At 40.9% G+C, this 24,042-nt stretch overlaps 2 protein-coding genes across 21 annotated transcripts in view; one reads left to right on the top strand and one right to left on the bottom strand.

Moving 5' to 3' along the window:
- The window catches only part of DST (dystonin), a 502,305-nt gene extending 489,915 nt beyond the window's left edge, over positions 1 to 12,390 (bottom strand). For 13 of the 19 annotated variants that reach the window (XM_086707135.1, XM_086707115.1, XM_086707110.1 and 10 more), the window contains exons 1-2: positions 12,117 to 12,390; positions 11,458 to 11,519 (exon numbers count right to left, since the gene is read on the bottom strand). In XM_086707135.1, coding sequence (XP_086563261.1) covers positions 11,458 to 11,519; positions 12,117 to 12,297 — 243 coding nt within the window. In that variant the 5' untranslated portion in view covers positions 12,298 to 12,390. The remainder of the gene's footprint in view (positions 1 to 11,457; positions 11,520 to 12,116) is intronic. The other 6 variants (XM_086707113.1, XM_086707116.1, XM_086707108.1 and 3 more) reach the window with 3 other exon arrangements.
- A 526-nt stretch (positions 12,391 to 12,916) lies between these two features.
- Positions 12,917 to 24,042, top strand: part of BEND6 (BEN domain containing 6) — a 63,960-nt gene continuing 52,834 nt past the window's right edge. For both annotated transcript variants that reach the window (XM_086707137.1, XM_025925826.2), the window contains exon 1: positions 12,917 to 13,178. The gene's annotated coding sequence lies outside the window, so the exon portion shown is untranslated. The remainder of the gene's footprint in view (positions 13,179 to 24,042) is intronic.

Consider the following 24,042-nt stretch of genomic DNA (forward strand, 5'->3'; position numbering starts at 1 on the left):
TTTTTCTCTATTTTATCCATGTCTGCTCTTTATTATTTCCTTCCTTCTACTTACCTTGTGTTTACTTTGTCCTTTTTATCCCTTAGCTACTTAAAATTGAAAATTGGTAAGATTTTATATCTTTCTTCTTTTCTAATATAAGCAGTTAAAGCTATATGTTTTCCTCTAAGCACTGCTTTGGCTGCATCCCACTATTTTGAGATGTTGTGTTTTCATTACCATTTAGTTCCAAACATTTTATGGCCCAGAATATAGTCTGCCTTTGTGAATGAGTCATGTGAGTATGATGTTCTATAAGTATCAGTTAGTTAATGATAGTTGATGGGGTTAGTAACATCACCTATATTTCTATTGATTTACTCTATGCATATTCCATCAATTGCTGAGAAAAGAATGTTAAAATCATCAAGCATGATAACAAAATTGTCTATTTCTCCCTCTATATTTTTTTAAGATTTTATTTAAGTAATCTCTACACGCACCATGGGGCTTGAACTTATAACCCTGAGATCAAGAGTCACATGCTCTACTGACTGAGCCAGCCAGGTGCCCCTAAAATTACCTCTAAATTTGCTAATTTTTACTCCATGTATTTTGAGGCTCTATTATTAGATACATACATGATTATGTCTCCCAGAACATTTAGCCCTTTTATCATTATGGAACATCCCTCTTTACCTATCTCTATTTGCCTTGATACCTATTTCATCTAATATTAATATGGCCACTGTGACGTTCTTTTCATTATCATATGCATCATTTATTTTTTCCATCCATTCACTCTCAATCTAACTGGGTCTTTAAGTAAATCTCTTATAAACAGCATACAATCAGATCTTACTATGTATCCATTCTGATAATCTGTCTCTTAGTTGGAGTGTTTAGCCCACTAATATTTAATGCAATATTAATATGGATTTAGGTCCAACATTTTATATTTTATTTTCAGCCTGTCCTCTCTGTTTTTTTGTTCCTTTGTTTCTTCACTCCTTCCTTCTTTGGATCATTTGGATATCTTTTAGGATTCAATTTGGGTTTATCTATCAGATTTGCATTGTTTTTTATTGGCTATTCTGTGAATTATAATGTGCATTCTTAACTTTTCACTCTACTTAGAGTTAATATGCCCCTTAATATAAAATGTAGAAATGTTACAATCATATAGGGAGTCCATTTACTCCCTTGTACTGGTCTATACTATATTGTCAAATCTCTATATATACATCATACATCCCACAATACAATGCTACAATTTGTGCTCTAAACAATGTATTTCAAAGAAATTAAGAGGAATGAAATAGTATTATATATTTGGTATTTCTGATCTGATGCTCTTTATTCAAATTTAGCACCACATTTCTCAAAACTAGTTGAGCAGAGATTACCAAACCACATTTGGCCCTCATGTGGCATGAACGCATAAATTACACATTAAAACTGCCCTAATCTTTTCCCTTAAGATCATGACAGTTAAAACAATACAACCTGAGGGGTACCTAGGTGGCTCAGTCGGTTGGGCAGCCGACTTCGGCTCAGGTCATGATCTCACAGTTCGTGGGTTCGAGCCCCGTGTTGGGCTCTGTGCTGACAGCTCAGAGCCTGGAGCCTGCTTTGGATTCTGTGTCTCCCTCTCTCTCTGCCTCTTCCCCACTCACGCTCTGCATCTCTTGAAAATAAATAAATGTTAAAAAAAAAAAAATACCACTTGACACAAATGTGATTATAAACAAAACATAAAATTCAGGCACTGGAACTGAGTGACAATACTGGCGATAAGGTATATTGATTACAAGACAATTCAGAATATACTTACATTGACTTTTAATTCTATAAATTGGAGTAAAAATACTAAATATTAAAATTTTTGTTCAAAACTCCCACATTAAAGTATGCAAATCCCTTCAATAACAAACAAAAATGTCAGGGAATATTTTCAATTCATTTTTAAAAGTGCCTGAATCTGTATTTTCAAAGTAAACACACGATGTTAGCTAAGGCATAACTATCTGAAATAAAAAATGAAAATCATTTAAAAAACTGAAAACCATATATTTCTCTTTAAGTAAAATGAATATTTGGAAATACAAGAATATTTGGAAATATTCCAAATATTCCAAATACAGGAATATTTGGAAAGTTACAGAATCCATGAAAATTGAGAGTTAAACTGACTTTAGAAAACATCAAATATTCAATCATTTAGCAAACATTTACTGAGCTTTATTCTGTGCCAGACAGTGAGCTAAGAACTAGGGACTTAACACTACCCTCAAGATACTCAAAATCTTGCAGAAGAGACAAACAAAAAACCTCAATTACTATTATGAAGAGGGAGCTAGGAAAGTTTCTCAAAGCAATGACTTATGAACTAAATTTTTAAGGAAAGTCAGAAGTTAGCCTTTCGTGCCTGAGTATTTTTGTTTTTATTGGCAGTGAGTGGGCAATGAGAGGAATGGAAGAGAAAGAGAGGCTTTCTCAGCTGGAAATAATATGGACAAAAACAATAATCCTAAAAGGTCATGGTCTGTTTCAAGAATTGTAACTGTAGACAAATGGTTAGAATAGAACTATCACAAGGACATCAGTATAGGGATCGTTTTGATGTTATATTAAGAAAGTTGAACTTGGGAGGCACCTGGGTGGCTCAGTCGTTAACCATCTGATTTCAGCTCAGGTCACGATCTCACAGTTCATGAGTTCGAGCCCCATGTTGGGCTCTGTGCTGACAGTGTGGAGCCTGGAGACTGCTTCAGATTGTGTGTGTGTGTGTGTGTGTGTGTGTGTCTCAAAAATAAATAGCAATTAAAAAAAAAAGAAATAAAGAAAGTCGAACTTGGGGCTCCTAGCTGGCTCAGTCTGTGGAATATGCAACTCTTGATCTCAGGACTGTAAGCTCAAGAGCCACACTGGGTGCAGAGATTACTTAAAAATAAAAAATAAACCTAAAAAAACGTTGAATTACCTTGAAGGAAGTGGGAAGCCACTGAAAGATATAAAATAGAAGAGGAATATGGCTTATCCAACCTTCCTCCCTTGACTACCTCTACTACAGAAACTAGGAAAAATAAAAGCTCATATCCCAAGCTTTCCTTTCAGATGGACTCTGACGCAGTTCTGACCTGTGAAGTGTAAGAAAAAACTTAGTGTGAAAGGCTTCTGCAAAAATTTTGATCCTGATGAATATCCTTCCTGTCCCTTCCTCTCCCTTCCTTGAATTTGGCCATGATGTCTGGAGCCATGCTAGCCATCCTGCCACCATGAAGCTCAAGCAAAGGCTGCAGCATCTCCAGACTTCTTGCTATGAGAGAATACAAATCCCTGTTTATTAATAATCCATTTTTATGTTGGGATTACTTGAATAAGATTGTCTCCCTGACTAAAAAAAATTTTAAGAATTTGTATTTGAGAATGATCCTTATTAAATTAGTGTGTATGGACTGGGGATGAGGAGGCAGGGAGGCTGCTCTGGAGGCTTATTATAGGGCCTGAACTAAGGTAACCATAGTGGATGTAGTAAAGGAGGCATAGACTCCAGAGAGATTTAAAAGCGGACAGGATAGACAGGAAGGGATCTGTCATATCTTCCAGATTTCTAGTTTGAGCAGCTGCAGAGGGTAGGGGTGAGGGTAGTGCCACTCTTCAAAACAGTGGCAGTTAGGGTTTGGGACTGATGAGTTCACTGTTCAGTTTGAGATACCTATGGTACCTCCATGTGAAAATGAGGGAAGAGTCGTTGACTGTCTGTATCTGGAGGTCAAGAGTGAAGTCTGAATTTGAGGTACAGATTTCAGAGTAGCCATTATATGTAAGTAAACTAGATCAGTAAGTATGGCTAGATCCTGCAAGGAGAGTTTGAATAGGGCAGGCAAAACTAAGGCCCCACACATCCATTAAGATAAAAAAGTAGGTTAGTTGTGGCTTAGGGCTGGGGGATGGAACTAGGAAGGGGGAGTGGGAGTGACTGCTTACAGGTATGGAGTTTCTTCTGAGGGTAATAAAAGTGTTCTAAAAGTAAACTGTGTGATGGTCGCATAACCTTGCAGATACACTAAAACCCACTGGCTGAAATATTTAACAATTTGGAAATCACTGATGAGCTAACAATGAGTGATATTTTTTGTTTATTTATTTTTTTATTATTATTTTATTATTATTTATTTATTTTGAGGGAGAAAGAGAGCATGAGCAGGGGAGGGGCAGAGAGAGAAGTAGAGAGAGAATCCCAAGCAGGCTCCATGCTCAGCACACAGAGCCCAATGCAGGGGCTCTATCTCATGACTGTGATATCATGACCGTGAGATTATGACCGGAGCCAAAATCAAGAGTCAGATGCTTAACCAACTGAACTACGCAGGTGTCCCAAGAGTAAGTGATTTTCAGTAGCAGTGGCAGAAGCCAGATTACACAAAGTTGAGGAATAAATGAGAGGTGAGGAACAGAAGGTGACAAAGAATCTTTTTCAGGAAATGTTTCTTGCCAAGAGAAGAGCTGGTGGTATAGGGAGGTTTGTATTGTTTTCAAAAGGCAACACAGGGGCTCCTGGGTGGCTCAGTCACTTAAGTGACTGCCTCTTGATTTCAGCTCAGGTCATGATCTCAAGGTTCATGAGATCAAGCCCAGTGCCGGACTCCCTCGTGCTGAGCATGAAGCCTGCTTGGGATTATCTCTCTCTCCCTCTCTCTCTCTGTCCTCCCCCCCACCCTCGCTCATGCTCTCTCTCTCCCTCAAAATAAATAAATAAACTTAAAAACAAAAAAAAAGGCAGTACAAATGATCCTTATGTGTTAAGGAAAGGAGCCTACAAAGGGGAAGCAAAAGAAGTTAACAGAGGAGGGGATGATTCATGGACCAACATCCCCCAAGAGTTAGGAAGAAAAGGAACTCACCACATAAGCATGAAATACTAGAAAGGAGGACAGATGGGTTGTCTATCGGACTAGGAGGAAAGTTTAAGATATACTTTGTTTGTAGGAGCCAAAAAGTTTATTGCTTGATGGCACTGATATTCTCTGTGAGTTAGGAGGAGACAAAAGTCACAGGCCAAGGGTGAAGGAGTAGGCTTGAGGATTTAAGGAGGACATAAACACTTAGAATAATTCCTATGGGAGACATATTTGCAAGGAAGAAGTTTAAAAGCAGAGACATATTTCGAATACTTTAAAAAACTGTAATATAGGGGCGCCTGGGTGGCTCGGTCAGTTGAGCGTCCGACTTTGGCTCAGGTCATGATCTCATGGTCCGTGAGTTCAAGCCCCGCGTCGGGCTCTGTGCTGACAGCTCAGAGCCTGGAGCCTGTTTCAGATTCTGTGTCTCCCTCTCTCTGCCCCTCCCCTGTTCATGCTCTGTCTCTCTCTGTCTCAAAAATAAATAAACATTAAAAATTTAAAAAAAAACTGTAATATATTTCAAAAGCTGTTCAAAATGGGCTTGTACATAACAAATTACCTGCAAAGTTATTATACTTGGCATTAGGATTTGTAATGACCACACTGAACACATGAGCAGGATGTCACAAATTCCCGGACATATGGTATCTGCAGTCAAGATACAACCCAGTGATACTTGAGCACTGGACCTGAAAAACGTGTTATCCTGCAAAAGTGCAGCTTCTGGGTGACCAGAAAAGCCCATACCCACTCATTTTCCCAGGCCCTCTGCAGCAGTGGACATGACTCTCCATTCTCCCTGAGCATACAAAAACAAAAAAAAAACAAAAAAACAGTGATAGGGCTGTTTTGCTATAGTTGCTGGGAAAGAAATCAAAAAGTGATTTTTTTGCTTCTCTTGAGAGGGCTCATGGCAGGTGCCTTCCTAAAGTGTTCAAACAAAATAATGTTATGTCAAAGTCCTTTGCTAACTGTCAAGTAGTATGCAAAAAATATTGTTATTGTAGCTGGCATCCACTTATATTTCTACCTCTACACTTCTTTTTGCAATCTAAGGAACCCTTTTTTCTAATCATATTAGCATATTCTGAGCTCTGAAAACAGGCGCATACCTTCCTAAATCTTTGCCTATCCTCACGTGTTCTGCTGGGGGATTGCTCTCATTTCCTGTCTTGCCAGATACTACCCAACCTGAATGCTTCAGTGAAAATATCACCGCCTCCTGCAAGGCCTTTCTGATCACCCTAGCTAGAAGCACTCATTTCACCAGGACGATTCCAACCATTCCTTTTCTATACATAATTTGTTCCTTGGTATTTTTGTTAATTATATCTTTATCTTCATCTGCCTTAATCTCCTAGAAGGCAGGAATCATGTTTTACATGATGCCTTTTTAGCATGATGCTTTGCACATAGCAGAAACATGGCCTATTACTTCTGGAGGGGCTTCAGATATCATCTTCATGTTACCAGTGAACACCAAGTCTAAGTCTCAGAGATACTAACAGACTTGACCAAGATCACCCAGTTAGTGGCACAGCTGGAACCCCAAATCAGGATTTTAAACTCTATGCTTACCTTCCTTTCTTTAAACCAACTCTTGTTGTTAGCCTAGTTCTATTTTGTAATCCAAATCTCCAAAAAGAGTCACTCTTGAGCCTTAAGATTAGACAAAGATTCAAACTTCTCTGGAAAAGCTTTTGTTACAACTTTTATCTAGATGCATTTAACGGGCTTGGATTGCACTGGGGAAAAAAATGGGTTTCTATTCTTTCTCCTTTTTTTTTCTTTTAGCATTCTGTTTGGTTGCCATGTAGCTAATATAAGGGTAAATTATATGGTAGTGGTGACTCTGGCATAATAAAGCTCTGTGAACAGGGTGAATTTGTCTTTTTTTACAAATGTATTGGCTGTACTTGTACACCCTAGCCTTTGATGCTCTTGCCACATTTGTGATTCATAGTTGGAAACAGCACAGCAGTTCAGTTACCGTAAGAGAAGAAACCAGCAACTATACAATTTCAGCACTGATATTGGAAATGACCTAGAAGCAATCGTCAAGGACAGGGCTATACCTCAGACCTTCGGTTAGCCCTACTATCTAACGTCACACTTTGTACAGAACAAAAATGTAAATGTATTTATTTTGCAAATGACTGAGTGAAGCTAAATTAATACCATATCACGTGTAGACTTCAACTTATGACTGATTTAATTAGTATAAATTAATTTAGACCTAGAATTTAGTTCTAAGCAAAGAATTTATTTGTAAAGATAATCCAATTTAAAAGAGAGCTAAATAATAAACTATCACTTTCTCTAATTCACTAAATTGGGTAATTCTCAATGAAATACACGAGTTTAACGAGAAGCTATGAAATATGGTTATTTTGCTGACTATTCTTGCACAGTTTGTTAAAGGAACACTCTGAGAACATAATGAGGCCAAGAGAGTTTGTGTGGACTATCCTTTCATCTACAATAACTTGGATAATCATTGGAAGTCTAAAGGATTTACCTAATTCAGCTTTGTAAGAAATTCATTCAATTTAGCTTGTCTCTTTCATTGAGAATGTTGAGCATATTATTCTCTGAGCTATGAGTGACACAGTTAAACACCATAGGGCAGACAAAATGTAGCCAGGGAGTTCTTGTCTTACTCAGTCCTTATCTTGCTATGTGACTCTTTGAGAACTGCTTAGCTTAAGTTAACTCTTTTGGTTCCTTAACCTGAAACGGGAAGTGAAGATATTTACTCAAATCCTGATAGACACACAACACACTCGTCCCCTTCCTTATATGAAACAAGGCTCCCCTTATTCCACTGAGCTGATGAATAGGGATCATTTACCACTGTTCACTCTGGGTATTCTCAAAGGGCATTATAATTGTCTTCATCCTATTGAAGTACTCCCAAGGCTCTTTCTTGAAATCTCATGGTACCTCAATTACCCATATCACTTTCTGAAATTTCCTTAAAATCAGGATTGTCACTGCCTGATTTTTACCACAGGAATCCAGTGTAACAGTTAACCATTGTGTAAAGTCACAGCATAAAACATTATAAATCCTCAGGAAAAGTACACTTCTTAGATGTTCAGATCGAATACTTGGGTTTCTAAACTGTGTCCTACTTCAATGTGAAATCACTTCTCTTCATTTGCTATGAAAACAAAAACTACACAAGTTCTTTATATTCAGACATAAAACACACATTTCTATCTATCTAATTGGGTCTTTATATCTGTCGGTAAGTTGGAGTTATAGTTTTCAGACCCTGCTGGATGGTTTAATAATTTCACATTTTCATATACTATTGTTAAAATTTAGAGGACTGTTGGGGCATCTGGATGCCTCAGTCAGTTGAGCATCTGACTTCAGCTGAGGTCATGATCTTCTAGTTCATCAGTTCAAGCCCCACATCAGGTTCACTGCTATCAGCGCAGAGCCTGCTTCAGATCCTCTGTCCCCCTCTCTCTGTCTTCTCCACTTGAGCTTGCTCTCTCTCTCTCTCTCTCTCTCTCTCAAAAATAAATAAACATTTAAGAAAAATTTAGAGGACTATTAAGCCAGTAAAGATGAATTTGCAAGTGTTGGTAGATGGTTACACTTCCAAAACATCTTATAAACATCTATGTTATTTAGTTGTAGCTTCATGAGGAAGAAATTAACTTCATGTTGAAGAAATTTGTTTATTATATACTTTGTGAGAAAAACAAAGCTGGAGCTCCTCAGGTGAGGGATGTGACTTTCTTCACAAAGTAAAGTGGGTCTTGATGCCATGGTTTCCCCCTCTGGACAAGTATGACTATCTGGGAAGGAACATCCTGAAATTTCCTGTCCAGTTGGACTCCTTCCTGAGCATGTAGGTAGCAGAAGCAATAACCTCTGCCAAGCAAAGCAGCACAGGGCTAACAAACTTCTTCACATGTTCAAGGGCTTTCCCAAAGCTCTTTCACATTTCCAAATGAGTCAGCATATCCTAAACTCATTTTCCTTATTTGACCGCAATGGAAATGCTGAAAGTGAATTATCTACTTACTGAGATTGGAATGAAGAAGGCACTAAGTTCTTAGTTCAGTATGATTATGACTGGTCAAAAACTCAAAACATTTTCTTTGAGAAATATTTTGCAGCAGCTACTGCTAAAAAACAACAAGAATATCCATTATGCTACTCAAATTCTAATTTTTTGAAAAGCTGGAATCCAAAAAATTCAGAGGTATTTCTCAAGGAGAAAATCCTACAAGAAATGGCATTTTGATAAAAAGGGAGTAAAAAAAAAAAATAATTCCCAATGTTTTCCTTAAAGGAAAATGTTTTATTTGTGGTAAGCATAAAACAGTGAAAAAATGTGGCACTCTCATGCACTTGGGATGTTCACATAACTTTCTTTGAGTAGTTTACCAAAGAAACTTGGTACAGAAAGACACACAGATAGCCCATCAACAAATTAAGCTAATACTGTATTTAATTTCCTGAGAAAAAAACATTCTAACCAAATTCATTTTGTTATAATTAGTGACTTACATTTTTAATACAAACTCCAGGGCAATTTTAAAAGCTGGAAAGAGATTCAGCAAATGTTGAATTCCAAGCAATATCCTGAGAATGTGCATTTTTTTTTTTCTGCCCAACTCTGGGTTCTATTTGCCAATTTATGAGAACTGGCACACACTGAGAAATTTTTTTATTCATTCAATAAATATTTATTAAGAACCCACTATATACCAGGCAGTAGGGATACAGCCCTAAAAGGAGAGACATGGTTCATGTCCTCAAAGAGTTCATATGCTAGCAGATTAGGCAAATATGAAGTATAGACAAGATGTCAAATTGGATTAGGAATTGTGTGAAATGAGTTAAAGCATTAAACAACTGTCCCCAGCTTTCCTAACCAAATGCAAGCACAGGATAAATGCTTAACTGAGAGATAACTAAACAAGACATAGTCCTATCGCATTTTTTCATTTGTGTTTTAGCTAAAATGCCTAATGGTAAATAAAGTAATTCATAACAGGATTATTTTGGTTCTATCACTTATTTGTATGGAGCTGGTAATCTCTTCTTCTTAAAATAAAAATCCTAAATTTTGATGTTTGCACCCTGACCATTATTTATTTTTGTCACATCTAAATGAGTTATTCTATTTAATTAAGCAGATATTCAAAAATGTTGCTTCATAACAGAGTTTATGTTGTTTCCTTTAAGTTTGAATTAATTAGTTGAATTAAGACTTCATTTAAATTGTGCAAAGATTTTTATTTTTACACATTTTTAAATTCAATTTTATAACCTGTAATGGTAGCTACCCGTTACAGAATATTTACTATGAGCTAAGTGGGTTGTTTTTTGGTTTTGTTTTTTTTTTTCTTTTTACATAATTACTTGTAAATTTCCCCTCCCACTGTAACCCTGCAAGGTACTATTTTACAGATGGGGAAACTGAGATGCTGAGAAGTTAAGAGAGTTTTCCAGAACCACACAGCTAGTTAGTGAAAAGACAGAAATGGAACCTCTTGATTATCTGACTGGTAAATTTATTCTCTTAAGTATCCTAAATTGAGAAGAGAGTTCTCACCCACCCTCCAGGGCTACATGCAGTGGGATTACTCACTGTGCAACATTATAGTGATGTTGTAATAATTCAATTAAAGCTTTCAAGCAACCAGAGTCCAAGAAAACATCTATGGTGCAATAAAACATCTGATTAACTAGTGAAACGAAATGTGAAATAACGTCTCAGGTAAATAGCAAGTAAATGGAGGGTGTCTAACTACCAAGTCTTTGCTAAAATGAGTAAACCACAGCAAGCATCGTTACTGGTAACCTCCAAGCCTGGCTGTGTGAAACTCTCCTAAAAAGAGGGAAAATTGTCTCACACTAAGTAGGGGGTTGGCCTGGAAATTCATAAAGGAATGCTGGGCCTGGGAGAGCTTGTACTTTTTGTTTTGTCCTACCTTCAGTGGGGCTGGTCCTATAACAGCCCCACCTAATCACTGCCACATCACCTGCTCACGTAGGGATGGTCCGCATTCGGAGAGCAAAGACCAGCGCACGGGATCAGATAAGGCCGGATCACAACCACCGTCCTTTGCAAAAAGCATCAGATGGCCCGAAGAAAACATGGGCAGCTTTATGAGTGAGTAAGAATGTACACTGGAAAGACTAAAATGAAATGCATATGGATCAAATTGCTCTGCACCAACCTCCTAAGAGCTCCCCTCTGTCGTTGGCTCTCCAAGGGAACCACCACAGCCAGCTCACAGCACCCAGACAGCTTCCACCCGCAAATTACATATTGTAAACGAAACTGAGATCCACCCCGTGGCGAAGTTTCCTAAGGTCTGTAGCGCTTTTAAGGGCCGTCTTTCTCCCTCCGGTACAGTGGCTCCACCACACAAGAAATCCACTAACACCGCCGGTTCGGCGGGCACCAACGGTGGGGAATCGCTTAAAAAGAAACGTCACTTTAGGCTTGGGGGCAGCATGCTCGTCATTCAATGCCCTGCTGGTTTCTTAACACGCATATGATTAATATTGGTACTCAGGAAAGAGAACTTCTTCTGACCTTGAGCGTGCGCGCTAAATAAATTACCTCAGAACGAAAGTGGTGGGATCTCATAACAGCATCTGGGGAGAAAAGAGAAAAACGAGACTTCATTTAACTCCTTGCTCTTCACCTGCCGAGTTACTAAGGACTTACCTGAGGGACAAGGGTCGGGAAGACACATTCCGGACGCCTTAAATTCAGTGGGGACATACTATAGGGCGGGGAGGTTACTAGGCCATCGATCTCTAGGTGAGTTCTCCGCGAGAAGTTTCAGGGAAAGTTCTGGGAGAGTTGGGGAGCCCCGAACTCTCCGTGCCTTACTTTCTTACCCCTAAGCTCCAGCGATGGATGGGTGGAGGGAGGCTGCCGCAGCCCCGGATTCCGCTCCAATTACCCTTAGGGCTCTAGCAAACTGCCGCTAAGAACCGGCGTCGGTGCCTCCTCCCCTCCCAGCTCTGGGCATCACCGTGGGTATCCCAACAGAGACCGGAGGAAGGCGGTGAGGGCAAAAAGGGCAAGCAAAGAACGTTATATACATAAACGTACTCAGCTTGCGAAGTGGGCAGCGATGGGGGTAGGGACCGCAGCGCTGAAGGGAGAGAGAACCCCACTTCACTCTCCAAATCGGCTTAAATGTTCCTCCTAGCCCGAAAGAAAGCCGTCGCGGCGTGTCTTACCTCGGCTCCTTGAACGACCCGAAAAGACCGATTTCATCGGATGCCTCCCTTTCTGGAGCCTGCGGTGCCAGCAGCAGAAGAAGACGATGGTGGCGATGGTGCCCAGCAGAAGCAACAAGAGGAAGAGGGCACATTGGATGCTGTAGGGTCTCAGCAAGACGAGGAAAGCCGCGGCGATCATGGTGCGGGCGAGGCGGGGGCGGCTCGGCGGCGGGGCTGGAGGGCGGCGGCACAGGCACCCGCGCCGGGCGCACCACGGAGCGGCGGGCACGGGCGAGCGCGGCTCAGCGCGTCATGCCCGGCGCTCGCGGCCCCGCGCCCAGCCCAATGGCTGCGCACCCCGCGCCAGCCGCGCTATGCGAGTGATCCAGGGCTGCGGGGAGCGCTTGCCATGACTCAGCAGACGGCGACGAGGCAGGAACTTGGCGGCGGGGAGCCTCCCCCCTCTCTCCCCAGGCGCCCCCGCCCCCGTCCGTGCGCAGCCCCCGGGCGCAGCCCCGCCAGGGACGCGGCGGGCTGGGAGGAGCAGCACTGCCGCCGCGGCCACCCGGGTCCCGCGCATCGTCTTGCGGCCGCCGCCGGCCTCGGCATCCCACAAGCCGGGCGCACGTGGGTCGGGGCGGGGACTCGGCGCCCGGGCTGCGGCGGCGGCGGCGGCGGCGGCCCGCGGGGGGCGGGAATGGGGCGCCGCGGCGGGGGCTCGCCTGATGACATCACGGCCGGGCTGCGGCAACGCGGGCGCGCGGACATGGCTGCGGCGGCTTCGGCGGCGGCCGCGGGCTGCGCCCGGGCCTGAGCGCCCAGCGCCCTCCCGCGGGGCCGCCCGCCAGTCCGCGCGGTCCGCGGGTGCACAGATCGCGCGCCTCTCCGCTCCCCGACACCTGGGGCTTCCACCTATCCAGCCTCCCTGGGCCGAACGGCTGGGGAGCCCGGCGACAGGGGGCGCCAAGGAGCCAGGGGGAAAACCGTGAGGCGCTGGCGGGAGCCTGCAGGCGGTGCTACCCCCACCTCCCACCTCCCCGCGCCCCGCCCCGAGGTTGGGGCTTTGGAGGATGCAGCCGGGTGAGCTATTGCTTGCGGGGGGTTCCTCGCACGCTGAAGCGTGAATGCCGGGAAGGGCCTTCCCTGGGAATTGGGGTTTTCCAAGAACGGGAGGCCCACCCTCTCCAAGCCTCTCTAAAGTGGGAGCGCTCCCCGGTAGAACGCTCCGGTCTGCAGACGTGAACTGTGACACCCCCAATCTAGGTGCTATTTCGCAGCCGAGAAACGGGCACTTCCATGCATTTACCGTCAAGCCCTGACTCATCTAGTGCGTTTGGAGAGAGAGGCAATTTAAGATTTAGAGACCTGGCAGATAAAGGAAGTTGGAGATTGGCTTGTAAATATTTTGAGGAGAAATATTTCAGGGAGTGTGAGGAAATAATGATCTGTCACACTCAAAATGAACACATTCCCTCCGGCCCCCTCCCCTTTCTTCATAACCAGCAAAAAGTATATTGTTGATGCCGGGAGATTTTACAGTGGTCGCTGGTGCAATGCCAACGCAGAAGGTGTGGCGGGAGCGCTGCAGTGTGCCTTTCTGCGGACAGCCACCGCCACCTGGCCCGGACGCCGCTGCGGCTGCAGTCTGCGGCATCGGTTGGCCTTGGCAGGCCCAGCGCTCGCTATACCGCGTTAAGCTGCACCCTAGGCAATGCAGGCGTTTCCTGTGGGGGGCTGTTTTTAACTTGTTTTGTTTTATTTACCCGCATAAGGCAACTGCAATTATAGTGACATAAAGTAACATATTACTGCATTTGTGGAGTTTCTAATAACTACAAAGGTGGACTCTTACTTTGGAACATTTGAGACACTGAAGAAATTGTCATAGAAAAGTAATTTGTAAAATTCTGAAAAGCATTCAAAGAATAGATGACAATACTTAAGTTTTATTTGCGTGTAGGAATTTAAAATCAGTATTATTTTCTAACTATACAAAATCAACAGTGCAACTCTGCATAAAAGCTTAACCATTGATGTTCTTAAGGCCTAGAACACGTTACCATGTGTAAGCATTAAAGGAAATTCCAAAAGGCATTGGCTAATGCATTTCCTAAATGCCAGATTCATAAACGTGGGAAACCACAGATTAAATGTTCTTATGTACAACATGTTTCCTAAAACAAAATAAACAGTCAAGTTGTTGACATGTTGTATCACATTCGGTCGTTTGGGTTTGAAGATGCAAAGACCTTGCTTGCAGATGCTGTATAAGATGCTGTATATGGGAATGTCGAATGTCAGAGAATAGGCTATATACTACAAGTCAGGATAGGCTTCAGAGGCCCCTGGCACTCGCGGTCTGACAGGTAGGATTGTCTCATGTTCACATTGCTCAAAGGTCTCCTGATACCGCAGCCCACTGCAGTGAGAGATTGTACTCCTGTCCATTGTGCAGGAGTACTGAAGACTGTCCACAATGTGTGGCACATCAGGAAAGGAAGAATTCTTTACTGCATTGACTCCCAGTGGCCCAGTAGAGTAATTTAAAACAACAACAAAAATGAACTAACCTTTTGCAAACATTGGGAGAAATGACTAATAGAATTTAGAAAGGTCAGTTTTACTTTGATACTTCTCACTGACTAAAATTTGTGAGTGAGCTAAAATGGTCTAAATATCCTTGAAACATGTCTAAGACCACAAACACAGCATAGTAACCAATTTGCTCCAAACTCTGCATTTTTAACAACAAAAAGCAACTAAATAGCAATTATGGTTTTCTGAGCTATTACTTTAGCACAATTGTTATCATCCTGTGTCTTGCTGCAGCCATTTATAAGTTTCAAGTATACACAAGAACATCATTTATCTCTCTTGGCAGACAAATGCTTTAACTGCGTGCAGTAGGATTATAGATATTTCTTTTTAGATGCATTTGTGTCTGTTCTTTACATCAGTTACCTCAAGGATACTAATAATAAGGAAACCAGATCATTGACAGAATTTAGTATTTAGGTTCCATTGTTTTCTGATTTGTTGCTAATTTATCATTTCCATCTCCAAATAATGGCATGTTATTAATTTCTTCTTTCCGTGTGTTTATGTAATGCTAATGCATTGTGGAATTTAATAAATATTAAATTAGCCAATCAATCCTTTTTGGAAGTTAATTTAATAGAATTCATATATTTTCTTTCTGCTAGGTTTTCATTACAAAGAATAATTGACATTGTATCAAAGTCACAAAAAAGATTAAGGTTTGGCGGTAGGAATGGAGGAGGAAGGTCCTTGGTCAATGTTTCATATGAAGAAATGAGCAATCAAGATGGAAAAGTATATATAATATTTTGACTTTTTATGATAGTGAGTTAGCACGGTCACCCAAGAGAAGACAAATGAGTTGATAAAAATAGGAGTGTTTGGTGTCAGGAATGTAGAAGATGACCTATCACGCAGCCCTTCTTCCCTTTGGATTCTCAGCCAAATTGGATTGAGAACACACATGAGGAGCCAAAAGGAAACAAAAATATTAACTTTATTCAGAGTAAAGTCAGATTGAAGAACATGGCTTAGATTCAAGGCCAAAATGAGATATCTTATTTCTTTTCTCCTAACTCTGCACACCCATCCAGTCACAGCTGAAGAACTACAGGCCTTCCCAACACTAGGGCACTAGGATTCTACTTCTTACCAGGAGACCAGAGGCCAAAAAGAGCGTGACACTCTCCCACTCATGAGGTTTGCAGCATTAGTGAACAAGAGACAGGACCATATGTGAGAAGGGGACCTTTCATATATCAACTGGAAGGCCCTCCTCAACTTCCCCCATCACTGAGTCATTTGCCTCCCAAAGTAAGAGTGAGTAACGGACTTTAATAAAGATAGAAGCTCTGTGGTACTTCTCTAAGAGATGGGAAGTTGTGGCACAAATTCCTAATTCATGGGTCAGGAGAAGCATCAGGAAGAAAAGGAGGCTCCACCCTAAGCTTTGTGGTGACCAACTTAGAGAAAGGGAGGAATGAAGATGACTCAACCTTTGAGCTAGGGTGGTAGAACAGTTCTGTAGGAAAAGAGGACAAACTGAATCTTAGACCCATTGAGATAGAGGCACCAGAATGTCCATGTAAAATTATCCAACAAGCCCACGGAAACATGGGTAGAAAAGTCAGAACCAGAGACAGACTGGGAGTCATGAACATAAATTACAGTTGAGGTCATGATGGACAAAATGACTAAGGAAGAGGAACTAGGAAACCAGAACTTTGGAGACAACTTTCATTTGTGGACTGCAGAGGACAGCAGAAGGCAAGTCCACGGAAGCCAGAGTAGGAAGTGTTCCAATTTAGTGGCACACTAGAACAGAGGCACAAATGGGAGGGGAAGGTGTGCAAGGACTGAGGACTGGTGATGAGGTGACCTTCCAGAGTACTGATTCATTGTGGTGGGAGAGGTTAAAACCAAACATCAACATGTTGAAGAGGGAGTAGGAGGTGAAAACAGTAGAGAACCTCTGTCCACAATCTTTGGAGAAATTTAACCAGAAAACTTAAATTCTAACTCTAAAAGTTAATTCATCTAAAAGGGACAAGTAGAGAGAGCTGGATTAAAGCCTGAGTAATGGTTTTTTGGTTTTTGTTTGGTTTTTGTTTTGTTTTGTTTCTGTTTTGTTTTGTTTTTTTGATCAGGATAGGGGTACCTAAAAAAGTTTCCAGGGAACCTGAGAAATGGAACCAACAGAGGGAGGGGAAATTGAGAGTTAAAGAGAGGAGGGAAGAAGGCATTCTTCTGGCCAGGTGTGGTTTAGCTGTTTGTTTTAACTTACCTGCAGTCTTCTCCCCACCCCCACCCCCATGGGTTCTTTCTGCTCTCCAGCTGCTTTTGACTCTGCAGTTAACACTCACCCTGACTGGTTAGGATGGCTCCCTGCCCATGGTCTCCCCACCATCCCTGACTACTAACACTCAAACTAGGAGAGTGATTTTTTTTTTAGACAAAGATAAGGAATGTCTTGGAATGTAGCCCAGGTTATCTGTAAGCTTTTATTACAACTTAAATGGAAGTGAGTGTATTACCCAACTGATAATCACACAATGACACTACATAAAAATATGACCCCTTTGGAAACAAAAAGTGTAGGTAAGAATGGCTCTAGCAACAAAGTTTTAGAAATGGATCATATTGAGTTTGGACTGGTGAAGCTTTTTACTCTCAGAATTTAAGTGGCATAGGAGAGCCTTGGTGGCTCAGTCAGTATCTGACTTAGGCTCAAGTTATAATCTCACAGTTTGTGGGTCTGAGCCCTATGTGGGGCTCTGTGCTGACAGCTCAGAGCCTGGAGCCTGCTTTGGGTTCTGTGTCTCCCTCTCTCTCTGCCCTTCCCCTTCCTGTGCGTGCTCTCTCTCTCTCTCTCTCTCTCTCAAAAATAAATAAACATTTTTTAAAATTAAAAAAAGAATTTAAATGACATAAAAGGAAAATTGAGAGGTATCTGAGGCAATGTGTTGTATCACCTATTTATTCACAAATGGCTTTTCATGACAGAGTGAGACCAAGACCTGTGCCAACAAAGCACATGTTCTTGTGTTGAAAGGTAAAGGAGCTTCATTTTCTAGAAGAACCTACATCATCTAATGTAATCTTGGAGGCAATTTCTAGCCACCAGAATCAAGGGAGCCATCATGTGGGTGGATGTCTTTTTAAAATTTGTGTTTATGAAGGAAAAATTATTATTTGCAGTAATATCAAATATTATTTTCAGTACATGGGAAAGGACTCATCTTGCCATAATAAAAACTTTTGAAATAACTTACAGGCATCATTGTAAGAGAAAATATTTCAAGTGAATCATTCCAAATTGTTCTTGTGACATTTTAGGAATTTTAGAGCCTAATTAGGATTTATTGTCCTGTGGGTTACAGAATCTAGAATAATGCTGTTGGGGCATGGTGGGGGAGTTATTTTTTGTGAATGTTACAGATTTCTCAAAAAAAAGTCTACGGAGTCTGAGAGTTTTTTTAAAAATGTCAGTGTAATTGAATTCATCTACTCTAGAATGCTTTGCAGACAGTTTTTGGAAAGTAATCATTTATTATCCACAAGCAAATAGAATTCATTTATGTAGTTTCTAACATTGAGTGTGGGATTAGTCATGCAGCAAAATACTAAGTCATTTGGCCAGAAAATCTACTCATAGTTGTATGAACTGCCAATGGAAAATTTGAGAGCTGTTCATAAATCAAATTATAAAGCTCTTAGAGTTATAAATCACTGAGCAGCATTGTTCATTACTATTCAGAGAGTGTAAAATATTTCCACCATTTCTAAGTAAGGGCAATTTACAAAGCAAGTTTGAAAGCTGAAGTTAGTGCCTTCGAGTTCCAAGGTAAGGCTTGTCATATAAGATACAAGCATTTGTACTGCATTCTCAAGTGAAAGAAGAAAAAAAAAAGTAAGATAGGAGGTTTATAGTTGCATAGTAAATATGCAATGATAAAATCTTTTCAAATGTTATTTATTTTTGAGACGGGGGGGGGGGGGGGGGGGGGGGGGGGAGGGAGGGAGAGATAGTGAGGGAAGGACAGAGAGAGAGAGGGAGACACAGAATCTAAAGCAGGCTCCAGGCTCTGAGCTGTCAGCACAGAGCCTGACACAGGGCTCAAACTCAGGAACCATGAGATCATGACCTGAGCCAAAGTAGGTCACTTAACCAACTGAGCCACCCAGGTGCCTTGAGATGAATAAAATCTTGACTAATGTTTCTGCATAAAATCCCATATTATCTTAATGAAATGATAGCAACATTTCCAGCTAAATTTCCTCCATTTCTTATAATAATATTTTGTAGCCTTTTTGCATTAAATATTTTGTTCTAATAATTTATATGCTAATTCATCAGCATGCTGATAGCCTGAAAGAATAATGTCACTAAGCAGAGGTAACAAATATCCCAAGAAGAACAGAGAACTTTTTTTTTCCATTTTTTTTTTATTTTTAAATTTTATTTAAATCCAAGCTAGTTAACATATAATGTAGTATTGGTTTCAGGAGTAGAATTTAATGATTCGTCACTTACATATAACACCCAGTGCTCATCCAAACAAGTGCCCTCCTTAATGCCCATCACCCATTTAGCCCATCCCCCACCCACCTCCCCTCCAGCAACCCTCAGTTTGTTCTCTGTATTTAAGAGTCTCTTATGGTTTGCCTCCTTCACTTTTTGTCTTATTTTTCCTTCCCTTCCCCTATGTTCATCTGTTTCATTTCTTAAATTCCACATATGCGTGAATCATATGATACTTATCTTTCTCTGACTGACTTATTTCATGTAGCATAATACACTCTAGAAGAACAGAGAACTTTAATGAGTAACTGATGATTAGAAAAACTGTTTTCAGTGACACACAATTCCACAGGTTATTGAAATTATCCCAATATAATGACATCCCACAGATCTAGAACAGAAAGAAAAGTATATCTTAAAATGTCTTGATTAACCTCGACACACTTTCTGGAGTAAAATAGGGAAACAAAACAGCAAACACACCATATTAGAATATAGTAAAGTTTGCATTTCAATGAAGAAAGCCAAGAAACTAAAGCCTGTTCTTGCTGGTCCTATCTGCTGCAGGAGTTCTTAATCTGGAATTCATAAACAGACTTCTAGGGTCCTGAAATTATGCATAAAAATGTGGGTCCCTTTTAGGGACCATGATCCATAGTTTTCATCAGGTTCTTAAAGAGTTATTAAGGAGAGAGAGATGAGAGATAGAAAGAGAAAGGAAGGAAGGGAGGGAAGAAGGGGAGGGAGGGGAGAGAGGAAGGAAGAGAGAGGGAGGGAGAGAGAATCATCAGAACCATACAGATACCACGTTTCTGCAGTATCAAATGATTCTCTCGTTTCATCAACATTAGCATCACCTAAGTACCTCCCCTGAGACTGGGAGAAGTGTCATAAACACTGTCAGTCTAGGATGAGTTGAGGAAACTCTCAACTCTAACCTATAAAATTTCAGGGACATCTCCCAAATGCAGGCAAATGCTGTCCACCCTGAGACTAACTGGACATGAGCTGCTGTGAGTTTCCTGTCCTCTTACAACTTTGAACAGGTTAGGAAAGAGGCAAGTGAGTTCCCTAAAGTAATTTTCATTGAGATGCCAGTTCTAACACTGAAAGGGAAGACTGGGTTAACTATCTAGGACCACTTCCATAGACCTCTATCATGGAAAGAAGGGCTAACTTGATTCCTGAGCTGTCTTCAGGCCAGTTAAGTATCCCAATTTATAGCTAGATATTTGGATAGATAAGTCTATTCTGAGCCAAAAACACTGGTCCTAGAATTTAGTTCTGAGCTCAGGGTCTGCAAGGATCTCCATAGTCTTAAGGCTTAAAAGAAAGGCAGAAGGACTTAGTATCCAGCTCCCCAAAACTATTCCTAGACATCCTGGTGAATGTAGCAATTACTCTTACTAAATCCTGCCTCAACCCAGAATCTTTGAGGCCTTTCAACATTCTTCCTTCTGTGGAAACTTGGTAACTGGGGCCCTCAATCCAACAAGGATAATCCTTCATTTGGTATAGAAGACTGCCTGTCCATACCAAGCACTCAGCTCCATCTACTCATATGTCTAGCTTCCCACATTTGCCATGCTTATGAACTTTGACTCCCCTGCCCCCCCAACATCACCATATTTTCAGAACACTTGGCTCCAATGTCTCATCACTGTGATCCCATTCTGCCACATCACGAGGCTGGTTATTTCATCATTTGACTTTCTCATTCCAGTGGACAGGCCCAGTTTTCAGGGGTGTTCTGATCTCTCAGTCTGGCTGGTTCTATTTCCTCCAGGTTCCCTTCTGACCCTCTAGACTGTGAAGGGTTTAGTGACACAACATTTATGTGTTCCACACAGACTTTGAACTGATGCCATTACTTACTTAAGTGTCCCAGCCCGCTCTGAGTCTAGTAGGCACTATTCTTTGCAAGTAAGCACAATTGCTTTTTGTGTCCATTTGAAACAAGGCAGGAATCCACCTTGAGAAGACATGATAGGACTGCAGTTAGTGTACCAGACCCCCTGGTGGTCTGCCTTCTGTGAGCTGTTGAAGTCTGGGTTTCAGTGCCTGGATTAAGAGACACTACCAGCAGCACCCTGGGAGTTGGTTGGTCCAATCTTATTCATCTGTTCCTCTCACTCAAAGGGCATGAGACAACATGTCCTGGACTTTTGCATTACTGAATGGCTGTCCTGGGGTGGACAACCAAGTTGTTTTAGTAAGTAGCTAATACTTCTGCTAAATGTTTCTTTACATACATTTACTCATTTAATCTTCACAGCAACAATGGATAGGTACTACTCATCTGTATTTTATAGATAAGGACCTTGAGGCATAGAGAACAGAATTTCCACCAAGATCACACAGCCAGCAAGTGCCATGATTCTCCAGCACTTCAAAAACCATTTGGTTTCTGTTGCATGCTTTTCATTTACACTGCCTCCCTGCCCACTGCAGCCCTTCCCCTGAAGGCATTCCTCCCAGTTAGATTTGGAAAGCTACCCTTTCTCTCATCTGACTGTCCTTAGGCTAACCCAACTCAGATGAATGAGGGCCAGCCAGATACTCCAGCAGTATATCAGCTGTTTCCCAGCACACAAGAGATCTTCTCCTCCCCTTTGAGGGATTTTCCTAGAGTACTTCCTCTATCCTTCAGTCTAGCAAGACTTCTTTTATTGAAAATTACCATTTCATTGCCCCATCATTGGGTAAATTCAAATCAGCACCTCCAGGAAGCTGAACAGGCTTGGGGGGCCAAGCAGAGTCCCACTTTGGAAAAGGGCCTCTATTAGAGACCATCTTTCTGTCTTTCATAAAAGGGGCACCTGTTTGGCTCAGTGGGTGGAGCATGTGATTCTTGGGTCTTGAGTTTAAGCCCCACATTGGCTGTGGAGCCTACTTAAAAAAAGGGGGGGGGGGATTGGCCTAATAATTTTTCTTTATACTTTTAAGTAAGATTGTGGTTTGTCTCATATAGTTCATAGGCATCCAAGTTAATTAACTATGTTTCTTAATGCCTCCCCCACTGCTGCCCCTTGTAAGCCACCACTCACCAAACACACACACACTTTATGTGTAATCTAAGCTGTATGAAGAGGATCTGGGTCTTTTTCCTTCAATTAAGAATAAAAATGCTACTATTAATATACTAAACTAAATAAATAAATTAATAAATATGCTATTAATATACCTAACATATAGTCTTATAATGGTTTTATGAGACATAATACTGTTATTATCACCTTTTCACAGATGGGGAGACAGGCACAGACATGTGACATGGTTAGTAAGTATTGGATCTATGGTTATGGATCCAGACAGTTTGATTGATTCTAGGTCCTGTGTTTGTGACCACTTATGTGACACTGCTTTATTATCTAATATATTTAGAAGAGATTCAGACTGGAAAACTCTCTCAAATGACATATGTAGCAAGACTTTACCTCTACCAAAAAACAAAAAAACAAAAAAAAAAAAAAACAGAAAAAGGTATTTCAGTCAGCTTTCTATCCTTTGGTAGGAGGATGTTTAGTCTTCCCCCTCTTGCTGTGAATAGGATGAACATCTTCCTGAGGTTCTGTCCCCCCGCCTTGGCTGTTTGAGCAATCTCTCCTGGAATTCAGAATCCTGGATTCACAACATTGTCCCAAAATGCCACCACCATTGAGCCCCCTGTTCCTCTCAATCTTTGACACTCTTGAACCTTGAAGTTGACTTCCACACTTTGAACTCACTGTACCCATCTACCCTTCCTTGCTTTTATATAGCTCTCTAGACTTTAGCTGGATTGAGTAGATCCATTCCATTTCCTTGGACTTCCTTCTTTGATCAAGACTTGCATTCTCCACCCTTAACTAACTTCCTAGTCCTGACTTGCCCTATGGCTGCCCACACCCAGGTTTGGCAATACAAGTAACAGAGATGACATGGCCCTTTATATTTCCTTCCCTTTTTATCATTCTGTGAATTTATTGATAGAAAAACACTATAAGTTGTAAAGACAGATGAATGCATTTTTCTAATGACCTATACATAGGAGGTAGGGAAATAACTTAATAAAAAGTGTGAAATGTAGGTGATCATTTTTTTAATTTTAATGTTGCTTTAACGTGGTATGAAAAAATATTAGGATGAGAAAGTTATTGGTAGCAGATGAGGGGGCAAACCACTTAAGGTGATTTATTAAGTAAATTATCTCAAGTATGTGACTCAGCATATTAATTATGTTTAGACCTCAACTTTTGAGACCATAAAAGTAAAAAATTAATAGAGACATTGTAAATGCTAACCAGTTATTTCATTAATATATGATATTAATATAAGGTATAATGGGGCAGATATTTCAAAGAGAAATTACTTTGTCCTTTCATGTTATAATTGATATGATAAATTAATATTTGAAAGTTGAATCACTCCTGATTTTTATGCATAGACATTTATTCTTGCATCAGAATTATTACATTTTGTGAATTTTAGAAATTGGTCTAAAATTTAATGTTCTAGAATATGATTACTTGAAGTAAAAAGCATAATGATCTCATCTTGCCCTCAACTTTCAAGATGAATAGAATGTTCTGCATTAATCAAAAAAATGTGAAATGGAAGATAATTTACATGACTTACAGTTATTCTAAAATGGAACTTTTAATTGATTTACTTTCCTTTATGCTTAACTCTGCATCTGTTTCTGATAAATGGGGAAAAGTCACATAAATACCAAGGGTTGGTGGATGTGCAGGGAAGATGGTAACAGAAAAATAGCCACAACTTCTCACAAAAACTGATGTTTCCTAGAGATTTTGGAGACCCTGGAACCACAGGAAGCCTTGTCCAGAGTCCTTTTAAGTTTTGCATATACTTTCTTGTGCAGGCTTTCAAATAACTCCATGC

Source organism: Puma concolor, chromosome B2, assembly GCF_028749965.1.
Source record: "Puma concolor isolate L17-30 chromosome B2, mPumCon1.1.hap2, whole genome shotgun sequence".
In the NCBI taxonomy this organism is placed as follows: Eukaryota; Metazoa; Chordata; class Mammalia; order Carnivora; family Felidae; genus Puma; species Puma concolor.